At 39.3% G+C, this 17,777-nt stretch overlaps 2 protein-coding genes across 2 annotated transcripts in view; both read right to left on the bottom strand.

Annotated features, from left to right (window-relative positions):
• The window catches only part of LOC122995113 (NLR family CARD domain-containing protein 3-like), a 381,835-nt gene that overhangs the window by 188,123 nt on the left and 175,935 nt on the right, over window positions 1–17,777 (bottom strand). The gene's annotated exons all lie outside the window — the stretch shown is intronic.
• The window catches only part of LOC122995747 (NLR family CARD domain-containing protein 3-like), a 55,244-nt gene continuing 48,199 nt past the window's right edge, over window positions 10,733–17,777 (bottom strand). Inside the window, exon 9 of the mRNA XM_044371109.1 lies at window positions 10,733–12,136. Within this exon, the coding sequence (XP_044227044.1) occupies window positions 11,525–12,136 (612 nt within the window). The 3' untranslated portion in view covers window positions 10,733–11,524. The remainder of the gene's footprint in view (window positions 12,137–17,777) is intronic.

The raw sequence follows: 17,777 nt of genomic DNA on the forward strand, positions 1-17,777 counted from the left end.
TAAGCTGGGACACAACCAGATTGCAGGGAGCTGTTTATAATAGAAACCAAGTATAGACCAATACACTCAAGTGCATTTTTGAGCAGGGAAGTGGGTAAAATGTCAATGGGAGAGGAGGAGGATCTCATACTACCCACCAGAACAGTGAGGTTTTGCCTGGAAATTGGAGAAAAACAGTCCAAAATTGATGGTCAAAAAGCATAAGTGGAGAGGGGAATAAATGAGGGGATGATGCTAGCTCTGACATCTCTAATCTTACCAACAAAGAAGGAAAGAAAATTGCTGCAGTTCTTATTTGACCAAACAGGTACATCCGGAGGTGCCGGAGTGACGATGTGTGTTTACTGGTGGAGATGAGGTTGGAGCAATAAGAAGCCCTCGCATCTTTAATCAAGTTGTTTAGCTCGGTTAACAGGTCTTAAAAGTGAAGATGGTGAACATTGAGCTTAGTGGATTTCCACTGTTGCTCTGCCCTCCAACCTCTACGCTGGAAACAACGAATGGTGTCATTTAACCAGCGAGATGAATTTATGGACATATCGCAATTTACAAGGAGCCACTTTGTCCAAGATGGTGGAGCAATGAATGTTAAAAGACTGGACTAGACAATTTTTGGTTAAAAGCTGCAGAAAACTTTTCAGCTGTGAGATGATTTAAGATACAAAAGCATTTTAAACTTTCACTAGGCGGAGAATCTAGATTAAAAGACAGGTTAAACAAAACACAACTATGGTCAATAACAGGCAGCACCTCAGAACAAATGGAGTAAATAGATGAACCATGTGTAAAAACAAGGTCCAGAGTATTCCCACTAATGTGTGTGGGCTCAGACACATGTTGAATAAAATTACAAGACTCAGCGACGTTAAGAAAATCAGCAGCAAAGCTGCAAGTGGCATCATCCATATAATTATTAAAATCACCGACCATAATAACTTTTTCCAACCTCATGATGGAGGATAAAAAAATCACTGATATCAGATATAAAAGAAATTTTAGAAAAATAAAATTTAAAATGTGCATGTTGGACAGAAATGAAGTCTGTTCAGTTTTTGCAGTTTCACATTCTGACCTTCCATCAGCAGGTTGTCCAGATTTAAAATGTACAGGTGTCCCCATGGACCGGTCACTCCTCATGGACACACAGCTGGGTCCGGGTCTAGGAGAGTCTGGTCTCTGCTGCTGGATCCTGAAACAACAACAGCTCTGATAAATGTGCATGTTGGATAGAAATGAAAAGTCTGTTCAGTCTTTGCAGCTTTACATTCTGACCTTCCATCAGCAGGTTGTCCAGATTTAAAATGTACAGGTATCCCCATGGACCAGTCACTCTTCACGGACACACAGCTGGGTCCAGGTCCAGGTCCAGGTCCAGGTCCAGGTCCAGGTTTAGCAGAGTCTGGTCTGTGCTGCTTCTTTGTTCTTCAACACAACACACAGAGAGCTCTGAGTGTGAATAATGATGGTGCAGTGATGTGAGTGGAGAACAGTGATGGACAGTTAGAGATCCTCATCTCACCTCTGAGCTTTGGTCTGGCTGTCATGTTCCCCACACAGAGAGCTTTTAGAGGGAGGGACTCCCTCCTCTCTGTCCTCACACTGATCCATAGCAGAGAAACACCTTCACACAAACACAACAACAAGCTCATTCATTACAACAAGCTGCACATCACACCAGCACTGCAGTTACAACAGCGTCATTCTTGATTCAACCACCAGATGGCATCAAAGTAAGACATTATTCTTCATTTCCACTGAGGTTTAATGTTTAATGTTTTACTTTCAGAAGCTTCCAGTTCTCTGTTGGCTTTTCATTTACCACTATAGAGCACATTTAATGGAGATGAGCTGCTGGTGGAGTCAGCTGTGTGGCAGAAGAAATAAAAATACTCACCAGGTGAATTCAGATCCACATCCAGTCACAGAGTCTTTGTAGCTTCACCTGCAGAGGAAACACAGAGAGAGAAACTGCTGCTGATTCTCCTTCATCAGTCCTTCATCATCAGTCTGAGGACTCTGGTTTTCTATGGAGTCATTTGTACTTCTTGCTGTTTTAATTAGAGATTGTACTGAATGACACTTTATTGATTAATAACAGTTAAGCAGCATATCACACTCAGAGGCCTGACATGTATTTCAACTGATGATTTAGTGAATATACATAAAGATACTGATGCAACAATTTTCACAAATATCAGTGGAGACAAAACTTGTGAAGTTTGTCAGACACTAAACGTGTTCTCTCTCTTTTATCCCCGAGGAGATTAGAAGGAGCCACAAGATCACATGAATGTTTGTATTTCAGAGCATCAATGCATCATATTTTTATTTACATTCATCTTTATTTATGGTTCTGTTATAGTTGCTACAGCTGTGTTATATTCTATTTGATCTTGTGGGAATGTTGTCTGTCAATCAGTGTTAGATTATAAGGATCAAAGTACAGACGTTTCCATGATTTATGGTTGAATTAATGGAGCATCATCATCATCATCATCATCATCATCATCATCTACAGTAAAGATTAAAACAGGCAGAATAAGAGAGAACAATCTGTCTGACTCAACACTAACACTAAATGCAGTTCTGTACAGCAGAACAAAGATCTTCCTGTGATGAGGCATCACATTGTAGTTTAAACTCCGTCATTATTCCACAAACAGAGTTTACTGTGTTTTGACGACAGTGATTCACTTTGTAGTTTATATAATGTGACATTGATTTTATATTGATAGAGTATAAAGATACTGAATGAAGGTTTGGCAGCAACATAAACTTTAGTTTCTATTGCTGCAGCTCTTAGCTTGGTTAAAATACTGAATATCATCAATGAAAAGATGTTTTCAACAGTTTGTCTGTGATATAGTTTAGAAAGATTCCAGAGAATATTATTTAATGACTTTTATTAGCTGTTAATCACTAACCATACCACCTGTGAAACAAAGTCTCCTTCACTACCAGCATGATACTGGTTATTAAAACATGCACCAGTTTAAAGGTGACTGAATGGGGCGACCCTTCATACTGACACTAAACTTCTCTTACAATAACATTCATAGACTATAATATATTGTAGTCTGGTCTTTTCTCTTATTTATATGACATCAGAACACTGACAGGAAATCTGGAACTTTATTTTGGTTGCTACGTTTTATTGTGAAAGGATTCACCAGGAATTGAGGCATTCTCGTGTGTTGACGGTTTTGCACAGTAAAGGTCCAAACTCTGTATGATGACACTGATTGATTGATTGATTGATTGATTGAGTGGTGTTGATTGATTGGTGTATTGATGGAGGGCAGTGATCAGTCACGTTCACACTCTCACGTTGTTCTAATGACTGCTGACGTCACTCACACCATAGACTGTAATAAATAACTGACAAACTGATTCAGCCGCTCTGATTGGACGAGGACGTCTCTCAGTGAGACGAAAGGTTTCGGATGAACCCGTCCGACCCGTCTGACCAGATGTTTTTAGCGCCTCGTTCCTGATCTCATCCCTGTCGTTCCAACAATGACGGTAAACCACAGACTCTCATGTAATATTGATTAAATATGACACATATAACAGCCTGGTCGCCGGAATAAAACGCTGACATTGTACGTTTCTGCAAATCACAGATACGTTGATACGTGTAATACGTAACATTTCAACAATACGTATCCTATCAACATTTCTAAAGTGACGTAGTTCAGATCTATATGAGGAGGAGGAGGGGTCGGTGGATGGTTGGGAAGTTTGTTGGAAGAAAGTTGTAAATCAGCATCGAACATGGTTCGAGACCACCTCGCAACCAACGTCCACTTCCCGTTTCAACCGACAAAACCGGGTTTTTTAGCGATCCGTCGGAACATTTGCGGCCGTTTTTATTTTATTTTTATTTTAACCCAAACATGATCTTTCCCTAACCATGACCAGACCTTAAGCACAGCGTTGTCACAGCATAAAACATCTTTATTCTACTGATAATGGCCAACATTGAAACATTTAACGTATCCGTGGTTTTGGTTCGTGGTACAGTGTTTTGTTCTGGAGGAACATAGAACATGTGAAGCTGTTCAGCTCATGTTTGACCTCCGTCATAAAAACCTCCAGGTTGAATCTGAACTGAATCTACACTCATCTTTACTTTCTATGAGGGCGTAAAAACATAAAAACTGATATAAACCAGAAAAATATCAAATCTTACCTGTGTGTGTCTGACTGACAAACTGATTCAGCTGCTCTGATTGGACGAGGACGTCTCTCAGTGAGACGAAAGGTTTCAGATGAACCCGTCCGACCCGTCTGACCAGATGTTTTTACATGTTTATGGTTTTGTAGGAGAGAGCGAAAAGGTGATGTCACACATAGTTATATATACATGTATATACTGTATATATGTATGTTATGGAGGCCCTGAGGTGCAAAACACAACAACAATAATAAAACCACTGCAGCATTTCAGAAAACACAACAATGAACTTGAAAACAACACATTTTTATTGTTTTCTGAAATGTTGTTATATACAGTTTATACTGTATTTATACTTTATATATATTTAATTTACACAAATCACAATAAAGTGCAGAGAAAACAGTTTTCTTTGTTTTGGATGATTTCTCATCTAATTTAAAGTCATTTATAAATGCTGTAACCTTCAACACTCTCACCTGTATATAGAAACATTTGCTGGAGCAAAGTTATGTTTGTGATATGATTTATTTATTTATGGATTACAGACACAAAACAGAAATCCAAGTGATAACATGTTGCAGTGAAAACACGTATTTCCAACATGGTCCCAAGATGTTAAAAGACAAAGAAACATAAAGAAACACATTCAACATAAAAACTAATCAATACAATCCTGAAATACAAAAACACACCAGCACAGTTTAAGAAATGAAGAATAATAATAGTTAACAGTTCTTTTTTTATTAGAACTAGTGCAGAGCCCGTTCAAAACGTGTCTGTTCAGAACGGACAGATTGATTATTATTTCTCAACAACCACATATATATGTATCAACTGACAAACGTATCAATTAAAACCAGAAAGATTTAACAAATGAACTGGTTTAAATCCAGTAAGAAACTTCACCAGTGAGACTAAACTGAGGTTGAACCGTAGAAGCAGTTTTGTTGGTGTCTGCTGGAAGGATTTGTGGCAGCACTTTACCTTCCAGCTGGGTAATAACAAGGTAATAGTGGGTAATATTTGATAATAACCAGCTAGTAATAATGCTAATTAACATGTAAAAGCTTGGTATTAACAATGGCTATAACTAGCTAATATTAGATAATAAGGGGCCAAAAATAAAGAGATAATAATGTGAAACACATCTAAAGATGCAAAATGCAAAACTACCAGTTTCTACTTCATTTGACGGTGATGTTTGGTGATTGTGATGTGATGAAACCAACACCAAGAGACATATTGATTACCTGGAAACACACCTGCTAGTTTCTGTGTAACAGCCATGAATCAGCTGCTAAATGCTTCCTTTCATGTTACCTAAGATAAAAAAATTATGTATTTTCTTTAACTTCAAAATACCATAATAATAAAAAACATGTTTTTAAAAGGCTTGTTTGAAGCTGAAGTTTGATGAGTGAAATATGTCCATAGGCAGCATATATTTCTGGAACTTTTCATCAACAGTAGCACATGTTGTGTTGAGTTAACAGTGGAAGGGTTAGGCCTACCAGGTGTGTTTCCAGGTGATCACTGTGCCTCTTGGTTTTGGTTGTTGCTGTTGGTTTAATCTAATATCACCGTGAAATGAAGTAGAAATATGTAGTTATGCATTTTGCAGCACTGATTCATGGCTATTACACAGAAACTAGCGGACGTGTTTCCAGGTAACAAATCACAGCATTAAAAGAAGAATTTTTACACTTTTACCTCAAAACAAAAGTTAATGTTTGGAACATGAGAGACGAAGAATTTCAGCAGGTTAATCTGATAATCACTGATTTAGACGTCCAAGAACTGTGATGTCATTTGAAGGTATGACGCTGATAGTAGCCCATAATATTTAGAAAATATCAACCATATTACATCATTATTATCAGGCTATTACCCCATTAATGTCACCATATTACTGTTTTAAATAAAAACATGATATAACCTTATTATTAGCAGGTTACTGTATAGTTACTGAAATATTACTGTGATGTTTGTAATTAGTTCTGCCTCATTGTTCTTTAGGTTTATTTCCACTAAATATCCCCTTTCTTCTTGGCCCTTTTTAAAGTTACAACAGCTTTTAGCCTGACTCAAAGTCTCAGCCATCGCTGCCGGTTGGTGTGAAATGCATTTTGGGATACTTTTTAGTACGCTAACGTGTCTCCTGGTTTCTCTCACTCGCGTCTCTTCTCCCAGCGAGGATGAGAGAGAGACGTGAGGACGGAGTCAGTGAAAGGAACTCTGAATGCTTCAGCATACCAAGAGATTTTGGACAATTCCATGCTCCCAACTTTGTGGGAACAGTTTGGGGATGGCCCCTTCCTGTTCCAACATGACTGTGCACCAGTGCACAAAGCAAGGTCCATAAAGACATGGATGAGAGAGTTTGGTGTAGGTGAACTTGACTGGCCTGCACAGAGTCCTGACCTCAACCCAATAGAACACCTTTGGGATGAATTAGAGCAGAGACTGAAAGCCAGGCCTTCTCGTCACATCACAGAGGTAAATGACTCTGTCTCAGATGCTCACAGTTGAATACAGAACAGGAATCCCAACTAATGTGGCATATAAGGACTGAATGTTGTGGAAATAAATGTAAAAACAAACAAACATTTCTGACTCCTTCACTCTCAGTCACAGACTGTACTTCACACAGTTTCAGTAATCAAGAGTTTTAAGGTTGTTTGAAACAAAAGATGAATTAAATGGTGGCTAACCACATAACAGCTGGGGTGCACTATCATATCACCATTGTGACTAAAAATCACTATCATCCCAGAACAGATACTGCTCTGAAATGAAAAGAAACTACAACTGTTACCAAAACACTGTTCACTCAATAACTTATCTGTATGTGTTTTACTTTGGGCCAGTTACACAGTTCTTCATTCAGTTTTTGAATCTAAAACTACTCTCTGGTATTTCAGGTTCCAACAGCGGAGAAAGAACAAAACTAATGAAAATATGTTAGTAGAAAGTTATTCACAGGGTCTAAACACACAACTAGTCTGAAAATAATTTGATTAGAGAAAATGTCCAGGTGTTTATCAATTCATATAAATCACAGTTTAAATGGTGATCAGTTGATCAGGTTGATGAATCCTGACCTGAGAGTTTCCAATGTACAGTGTGGACTCTCCAGTCCAACAGACAGCAGCTTCACTCCTGAACTTTGCAGGTTGTTGTTACTCACCTCCAGCCCTCTCGGACTAGAGGACTGGGAGCTGAGAACTGAGGACAGAGCTGCACAGCCTTCCTCTGTGATCAGACATCCTGACAGGCTGCAGACACACAAAGCAACACCTGCTGCCTGGTTTGAAATATGAAAATAAATAATAAATGAAGTTATTTTATCTTGATTTATCTTATTTATTTAAAAACCAACTGAAGGTTAAAAGAAAAAGTCTTTGTTACAACAATAAAGTGCAGAGAAAACAGTTTTCTTTGTTTTGGATGATTTCTCATCTAATTTAAAGTCATTTATAAATGCTGTAACCTTCAACACTCTCACCTGTATATAGAAACATTTGTTGGAGCAAAGTTATGTTTGTGATATGATTTATTTATTTATGGATTACAGACACAAAACAGAAATCCAAGTGATAACATGTTACAGTGAAAACACGTATTTCCAACATGGTCCCAAGATGTTAAAAGACAAAGAAACATAAAGAAACACATTCAACATAAAAGCTAATCAATACAATCCTGAAATACAAAAACACACCAGCACAGTTTAAGAAATGAAGAAGAATAATAGTTAACACTTTTTTTATTAGAACTAGTGCAGAGCCCGTTCAAAACATGTCTGTTCAGAACGGACAGATTGATTATTATTTCTCAACAACCACATATATATGTATCAACTGAAAAACGTATCAATTAAAACCAGAAAGATTTAACAAATGAACTGGTTTAAATCCAGTAAGAAACTTCACCAGTGAGATTAAACTGAGGTTGAACCGTAGAAGCAGTTTTGTTGGTGTCTGCTGGAAGGATTTGTGGCAGCACACAGCTGGGTAATAACAAGGTAATAGTGGGTAATATTTGATAATAACCAGCTAGTAATAATGCTAATTAACATGTAAAAGCTTGGTATTAACAATGGCTATAACTAGCTAATATTAGATAATAAGGGGCCAAAAATAAAGAGATAATAATGTGAAACACATCTAAAGATGCAAAATGCAAAACTACCAGTTTCTACTTCATTTGACGGTGATGTTTGGTGATTGTGATGAGATGAAACCAACACCAAGAGACATATTGATTACCTGGAAACACACCTGCTAGTTTCTGTGTAACAGCCATGAGTCAGCTGCTAAATGCTTCCTTTCATGTTACCTAAGATAAAAAAAATGATGTATTTTCTTTAACTTCAAAATACCATAATAATAAAAAACATGTTTTTAAAAGGCTTGTTTGAAGCTGAAGTTTGATGAGTGAAATATATCCATAGGCAGCATATATTTCTGGAACTTTTCATCAACAGTAGCACATGTTGTGTTGAGTTAACAGTGGAAGGGTTAGGCCTACCAGGTGTGTTTCCAGGTGATCACTGTGCCTCTTGGTTTGGCTTGTTGCTGTTGGTTTAATCTAATATCACCGTGAAATGAAGTAGAAATATGTAGTTATGCATTTTGCAGCACTGATTCATGGCTATTACACAGAAACTAGCAGACGTGTTTCCAGGTAACAAATCACAGCATTAAAAGAAGAATTTTTACACTTTTACCTCAAAACAAAAGTTCATGTTTGGAACATGAGAGACGAAGAATTTCAGCAGGTTAATCTGATAATCACTGATTTAGACGTCCAAGAACTATGATGTCATTTGAAGGTATGACGCTGATAGTAGCCCATAATATTTAGAAAATATCAACCATATTACATCATTATTATCAGGCTATTACCCCATTAATGTCACCATATTACTGTTTTAAATAAAAACATGATATAACCTTATTATTAGCAGGTTACTGTATAGTTACTGAAATGTTATTGTGATGTTTGTAATTAGTTCTGCCTCATTGTTCTTTAGGTTTATTTCCACTAAATATCCCCTTTCTTCTTGGCCCTTTGTTACCGTGGTTACACCCACTGTTAATACCAAGCTATTACTTATTAACTACCATTATATTATATTATTATTACCTCTTTATTATCTAAATATTAGCCCACTTTTACATTGTTCTAACCAAGCTCTATAGCCAAAGACTCTTTGAAACATCTGGATGAAAATATATTCTGCTGGTTCCACCATTAAAAAGGTTTTGAACATTTTTCCAGGTTGTGACTGTTTCCTGTTCAGGTCGACGCCAACAGTCACAACTTGGCAAGACGGTTAAAAACAGCAGATAATGAAATCTAAATATATTTTAATATCATCCTTCATAGAATAATGTACAACATATAGATACTGAATATACACACACCATCATCAAACCAGTCTGCCCACTGTTAGATACATACTGGGACCAGTTAGACTGTGTTATGGGAGGACTGGTGGACACACCTACTTTTCCTCCACATGTCAGAGAGAAACACTCAACTGTTTCATGATTCACTACATTTTATTTCTCAGAGCTTCAATATATTGTTGAATGCAGGACTTTTACTTGTAAAGGAGTATTTGATGGTAGTTTTACTACTTTTACTAAAGTAAAGGATGCGTTTTATTTCTTCCACCTCTGAACATATAAACTGTGTGAAACTCAAGTGTTGGAGGAACAGAAACATGAGCGTCTGCTGCCACCTGCTGTTCACTCACAGCATCACATCCTGTCAGAGGAGGAGCTGTTTGCTTCACTCACACTTTAAAACATGAAAACAGGAACATTTAGGCTTTAAAAAGAAATGAAGATGTTTGAAATAATCACATCCAGTGGATCAATAAACTCCACCAGTGTTCAAATACATACTTATTAAACATATTTATATGAAGTCTTTTCATTCACCATCAGAAATCAAACTGTCTCTTTACAGCGTGTCACCATTAAAACCATTAAAACCAGTTTGTTCTTCCACTCTCACATCAGCAGTTTGACTGAACCACATCATCTATCTTATGTGATGCACATTTACAAAGTTTACACAGTATATCAGATATGTTGTAAAGTTCCTTTGATGTATTTTTAGACTTTGATTATGTATCTCACAGTGTGTCTGTAGAACATGAATCCAATCCATCAATCTGATCAATAAACACCATCAGAACTCATCGTTTTTGAGTCGCTCTGACCAAAAAAAGCCAAAAAAGTTTGACAGCGGATGTAAAAAATCAAAACAGACTTTAACTGACGTCAGTTGTGTCGTCACAGACTGTCTGAACTTTAAAGATCCTCCGCACATGTTTTAAGAATATAAAAATACTCTGCTTGGAATAATAATGTGTGTCTGATGTTGAACAACAGCTGTCAGACTGAATGTGAGCTAAACACATTAAACTGACACTTTAAACAGTCCTGAAACTGTCAAATACCTTCAATCTACTATATGAAATTAGATATGAATTAACATGCACACACACAAAAATAAATGGAGAAAACTAACATCAGCTACTGATCATCATGAACTTTATTCTCTACACAGGAACTAAATAAACACTCCAGAGAAAAACTAAATACTTCCTGTATGTCAGAAACACACAACAGCTCCTGGACTTCTCATCTCTAATGCTGTGTTCACATCATATGGGATGGATGGTAGAGGCAGGAAAGATTCCCATGTTTACAACTCGCCAGTGTTCATGTCACACAACAAATCAAGACGGCTGCATGATTACAAAGTTGGTGGAATGAGGCTCAAAAATACTGTTATTGACAATAATCCCGCATATCCAGTAAATATCAGAGCTTTCAGCTTTTCCACTTCATAATTACCACTTGAATGTTGACCTGAATTCTATTTACAAGTCAGAATCTCATAATTAGCATCATTCCAATATGATATGAACGCAGCATAAAAGCAGCCACACTCCAGCTGCTGAGCCTCAGCCTTCACCATTAGAGGTGTTCATTTAACCAGCCAATAGGAGGCCTGTTGTTCTGACCATCATTTGTCATGTGATCTCTAAATAAGTGAAGGAATCAGGTAACACAGTTACTATGAAACTACTAGAAGAACTACAACTAAACATTGTGAAGATCCCATTCCCATTATCCCATTACAGTTCAAGCCTTTCTAATACACTAACAACAGAAAACAACAACAACTGGACTCAGTTTATCATTTGATTCATTTTACAAACAAACTGTCAATCATGTGGAAACCATGTTTACATTTACAAGCAGTGAGAGATCATGTTGGTACTAAATACCATCAGCTGTGTGTGATCCTGTACAGACTGAACTATCTGGTCAGCAGTGAGAAAGTTTCTCTAACAGGAGGAGACTCTTCCTCCTCCAGACCACACAGAGACACTGAGGAACCAGGCCAGTTAGACCAGTTAGACCAGTAGAGCCCAAACCCAGCACACAGAGGCTGAGTGAATGTGGTGTTGAAGGTGTGGAGGTGGATCAGTGTGTCAGAGGAGACTCTGTAGAAGGACAGAGTGCCAGCAGGACAGTCCACATACACTGCTACTCTGTTAGAGACAGAGGAGGAGGAGGAGGAGGAGGAGGAGGAGGAGGAGGAGATGGATGTTTTTCTGTTATTGTGACGGACAGAGTAACGACCATCATCAGAGCAGAACAGACTCCAGGACTGATCATTAAATCCAAACAAACAGTCAACACTGTTTCCTTTCCTGTTGATTCCTCTGTAACTCACTGATATATAAACGTCTCTTCTCCACTCGACCTCCCAGTAACAGCGACCAGTCAGATCATTTCTACACAGCAGCTGATGACAGTAATCAAATCTGTCTGGATGATCAGGATATGACTGATCCTCCTTCACACGTGTCACCTTCCTGTTGTTGTCAGACAGTTTGAGGTTTCTGTTTACTGTGTTTGGATCCAGTGTGAGTTGACAGAAATCTGATGGAGACGAGACACAATACAGCTGCAGTTATTGATCTATCATCTGTTTGATGATGACATCATCTTCATCCTCAGTAGGATGTGAATGAGCTTTGTTTTGATGAATGAAATGAAAAACACACTTACACTTCCTCAGACCTGGTGTCAACCATCGGACTCCAGCAGGCTGCAGCCTGAAAGGAGGAGGGGGGTCAGAGCAGCACGTTCTCTTTCAGCATGCAAACATGGACATGACATCACTCTAGAAAAAGCAGCTCTGATCCTCATCACACTGAGCTGCTTTGCTGTTGCTAGGCAACACAACCGTCCATCACATCACGTCGCACCACGACTATCGACAGCAGCTACATTCAGCCAATCAGAAACAGGCGTCTCAAAGTCAAATCATGTCAACAATGAGACTTTTTCTTGTCAGACTCAGCAGTTTGTATTGTGAACAGATGACAGGACTGTTTAAACTGATTCACACTAACATGAAAATGATAAACCGCCTGTTTCTGTTTGTCTTTCCTCAACAATCTTTGGACGACTGACAAGTTATTTCCTCTCACACAGGTGGAACATTCCTGCATGATGGTTACAGCTGACAATCAGCCGCAGTCTCAAGAGTTTGAGCTGATTTACTGTCCACCTGTCTGTCCTCACCTGAGAGTGTCCACCTGTCTGTCCTCACCTGAGAGTCCACCTGTCTGTCCTCACCTGAGAGTGTCCACCTGTCTGTCTGTACCTGAGAGCGTCCACCTGTGTGTCTGTACCTGAGAGTGTCCACCTGTCTGTCCTCACCTGAGAGTGTCCACCTGTCTGTCTGTACCTGAGAGTGTCCACCTGTCTGTCCTCACCTGAGTGTCCACCTGTCTGTCCTCACCTGAATGTCCACCTGTCTGTCCTCACCTGAGAGTGTCCACCTGTCTGTCTGTACCTGAGAGTGTCCACCTGTCTGTCCTCACCCGAGTGTCCACCTGTCTGTCCTCACCTGAGAGTGTCCACCTGTCTGTCTCAGTCTCACAGTAATCAGTGAAATATTCACTAAATTTAATCTCTTCGTGTTCATTGACACCATTTTTCCTTTTTTTTGGTGACAGTCAGCAGGATTTTCAAACTAATGTATTTCAGGTGGAAGCAGGTTTCGTTCCTGCAGCAGGTTTTTTTCTGTCAGTTGGGACTCGGGAGCTCAGAGGCTGGATTGTTTTTTCTCATTTGTTCTTCATTTTTAAACTATAACCGCTACATCACTCAACATTTAATCAAGAGATTTGATCCTTGTTTTCATGTTTTTATTCTAATATTAGCAGTCTGGTGGGACCGGAGAGGACGCGCTGCGTATGAGTATTTTCCTCACTGTTGATTTTAATATCTTTAACATTTCTCAACATAAAACATGAAGGCGTCCTTGATAACTCAACAATATGAAAGGTTGTGACCAAGTTTTCTTGTCAGTTTTGGACGATAGCGGAAGCGGCTACATTAGCCTACCCATGATCCTCAGCCACCGTTACTATGGTGAAGACGCTAAAGCTGTGACATAAACTATATTCAGTATAACATTATACAGCAGGGCCGGACTGGGAAAATCATTCAGGCTGGGAAATATAGCTCCAGTCAGACCAGTTTATCAGCGGGGGGTCTGGGGGTCCCCACTAGGAAAACTTGACTTACAAAGACTTGATTTCCTGCATTCTGCTGAATTTTAGTGCATGTGAATAACAAACTAATGAGCCAACAGCTGCTTAGTACAATGTAGTGTTATGAAGCTGAAATAAAACCAAAGGTACATATCATTAAGGAGGGAGACGACACTACTACTACTGTGGCACCAACGCTGCTCTCTACACCTTCAAAAAGAAACAAGCAAGAGCACAACACCCTCCTCAGTTTACTGATATACACTAACAGTTACCCATCAAAGGTTCAAATAGTCCTTTAACCAACACAAACATTAAATAACACACATCTTTAAGATCCAACAAATGACAGCAGCCTGAATAGTGACAGAAGACGTTGTGTTGTCTCAATCATTTTAAATTATCAGCTCAAAGTATGAACTCACTCACTGAAACTTTCACCAAAACACATGAATTTTATAATATTGACCACATTAACTAGACTACATATGCTAATTAGCTTTAGCATTGACGAGACGATGATGACGCATCAGTAACATTAGCTACGTTAGCTAGCTAGCACGTTTATTTCCCTTTCTTTCTCTCTCTCTGCTCCACCCTTCCTCTTTATCCACCGTCCATCTTGCTGCTAAATCATTTAGCCTCTAAATGCACTTGATGCCAAAAGAAACGTGTAACTGCCAACTACTCTCTCTGTTTCTCTGAGGCTAGCTGGCTGTGCTAGCTGGCTGTGCTAGCTGGCTGTGCTAGCTGGCTGTGCTAGCTGGCTGTGCTAGCTGGCTGTGCTAGCTGGCTGTGCTAGCTGGCTGTGCTAGCTGGCTGTGCTTCCTAACATGCTGCGGCTAACGCTCCGCTAGCCTCTCAGCTAACGTTAGTCTCGGCTCTCCATGTGGATCCATCCGGAGCACCGAGCCCCGGTTTGTTATTCAGGTTAAAGCGGGAAGAAGCAGCGGGTCTGTCGGGCAGCTGAGTGAAGTGCAGCCTGCGGAGGAAACACCGGGACCGTCAGGGTGAAACAGTCCGCGGAGGAGCTGCTATGTTCGGCTGCACAGATAGGAAACCCCTCGGCTGACAGGAGGTATCACTCTGTTTGGAAAAAAAAAACTTCTTCTTTTTGGTTTATAACGGCAGTTGTCAACCAGCGTATTAGGTGCATTACCGCCACCTTCTGCTCCGGGGTGTGGACCAGAGATTAAATCCTACACATTAATCCTGTCTGTCTAATAAACTCAAAGAAAACTACTGCTGCACCCACTTGGCAGGTTCATTAAAGTTTGAACACTGAGCTCCTGAAGTCCAGTCTTCCTGAGTTCTTCCTTCATATATTGTCTTTATTGATCATATTTAGTACAATCTATGCTTGCATGCATAATAGTCTCCTCAGCCAGCTGGAAAAAATATGTGCATATATCTTATATATGACGTACTTGATATATTCTCAATGCCAAATACACCAAGTTGGGACTTGTGTACTTGCTAGTTCAGACTTGGCAAGTTGGACTCAGTAGTACAAACTTGTGAGGACGAGAGGACGCAGTAGATCATTCTGCAGCTGGAACAGCAGCAGCTCAGCTTCAACACACCTACCTGACTGTACTGTGACAAAATAATCTCAACTCAAAGCTCCACTAACACTTTTTATCTCACAAAACAAAAATCTGACTGACAGAGAGATGCAGTAAATGATGTTATTCAGTCTGTAATGTAGCTATAATAAAAATCTAAACTGTTATGTAGCTTAATAAAATAAATGAAATGAATCTGTTCATTTGAATCCATGTATATGTGTGTAAATGTGGTGATATGTGTACATGTGGAGCTCCAGAGGCAGCACTGCTGTTCTGTCCAGTAAAAACATGAAGCTTCACTTTACATTCAGACAAACTAATGTTGCAGCTACAATTGTTAGATTTCATCTGTGAGACCAACATTTATCTTCCAGAAGGAATTATATCATATATCTAAATGCTGCGGAGACATTAGAGCCAGCGGCGAATCAGCAAAGAGCTGCAGATCAGTTCATGGATCATGTTCTCCCCGGGATGACCACATGTTGACCGGCCGATCATCTCAGGAGTCGGGCTGCTAGCAGCTGAGATGAGCGGCTGGTCCAAACATCTCCCAACACATCCCAGCAGGTTTACAGACTGGAGTTACTGGGATAAACTGGCCACATGTTGGAATCTACATGTTACTTTCTCTCCTGAAAACATTAAAAATTAATAAAGTCACATATTAATAATCCTACAATTCAAGTTACAACAGCTTTTAGCCTGACTCAAAGTCTCCGCCATCGCTGCCGGTTGGTGTGAAATGCATTCTGGGATACTTGGATGCTTTTCATTACGCTAACGTGTCTCCTGGTTTCTCTCACTCGCGTCTCTTCTCCCAGCGAGGATGAGAGAGAGACGTGAGGACGGAGGAATTTAATTTATCAAACGGGACGTCGTCGCTCACTCCAGCATCATTTTGAGGAGACAAGTTGTCATGACGCACTTCACCCTAAATGTCAAATATGAATAAGTCAGCAATAGAAATGACTCAGTAACAGTTTAAACTCTAAAGTTTGCATTTAAAATTCATGTACAATGAATGAAGACTTTACACTGTTACTTAATCATTTCTACATATTGATAGCTGGAAGGAAAACAGCTGATAACTGCTCCAGTGTTTAATCATTTGATTATAGATCTATAGCAGCGTCTGTCTGTCACAGAATGAGACACAAACAGACAATTTAAACCTGTTAATTACTGAAAGAACAGAACCCACATAAAGGAACAATAGAAACAGCTGCAGCCTGCAGAATATGTTTAAATAAAATGTTGCTTATTTAGTTTGTGAAAGTCTGACGTGCTTTTCAGGCTCAGGATGGTTTTATAGGAGACGCAGCTGTGTGACGTCATGTTTTCCTGAAGGAGCTGAGACGCTCTGAAACACAGAAGAAGAAAGGAGAAGCCTTTTGCCTCATGAAGAGAAATAGTAGAAAGTTTTAATGATTGATTCATGATTCAGTCATCTTTATTTTATAAATAAATAGGCTATGATCAGCTGCTGTTGTGCTTTCATTCCTTCTCCACAGGTAGTTTCCTGATCTGCTGTATTACAACAACAGCCGACTGTTTACTGTCCCGTCAGATCAGCTGACCAATCAATACACACTTTGGATCAAAGGGGTGTTGCCGTCCGTTAAAACACTTCCACTAGGATACACCTGTGTTTCCTGGCTCTAAGCTCCTCCAGGAGCCTCCTCTCTCCTCGCTCCTCGTCTCCTCCGGGTGCATTTAAGGGATCGGAAGATCCTCCATGATGGGGAAGAGAGATCGATTTCCGGGTCACGGAGGAGAGAGAACGCGAGGAAGCATAGAGTTAGCTTAATGAAAAGCACCCACATACATCTCAAGTCTCTTATTAGAAAGATTTGTCTTTTCATGAAGTTATTTCCTCCATTAAACTGTTTCTTGCTGACAGACAGACTCTCCCTGACTTTAATTTGATCCATAATAACAGTTCAACACATTTATATTTTACATCATTTATCCTCATTTACATTCAGTCACATGTGAGGCTGAAAATTCCTGAGCGTCGGGTTTGATATGAGTTACATCATTTCCATTTTCCCTGAAACATTTAGCCAAATACATATTTTCCAGTGTTCAAAAGACACTCTGATCATATTCTGGGTTATTAAATAATGAATTCACTATCAGAATATCAAACAATACAGATGCAAATAATCAATAAATAACATAAAAGCATTCTGTGAGTAGAAATGGTTCCTGTGCCTCTGAGCAGGACACAGTATAAATGCAGAATGCAGGTTGTTATTTATGTTTGTTAAACAGGTAACAGCTGCAGAGAGGAAACAGCTGCTGCAGTGATAACTGTGAACATTTATTAGTATTAATCACAAGTTTCTACAGCTGTTAAAACTGACTGACAGCTGATCAGCTGTGATCAGCTGCCGCCGTCATCAGAAACGGACATCGCTTCATGTGA

This window comes from Thunnus albacares, chromosome 13, assembly GCF_914725855.1.
Source record: "Thunnus albacares chromosome 13, fThuAlb1.1, whole genome shotgun sequence".
Taxonomy (NCBI): Eukaryota; Metazoa; Chordata; class Actinopteri; order Scombriformes; family Scombridae; genus Thunnus; species Thunnus albacares.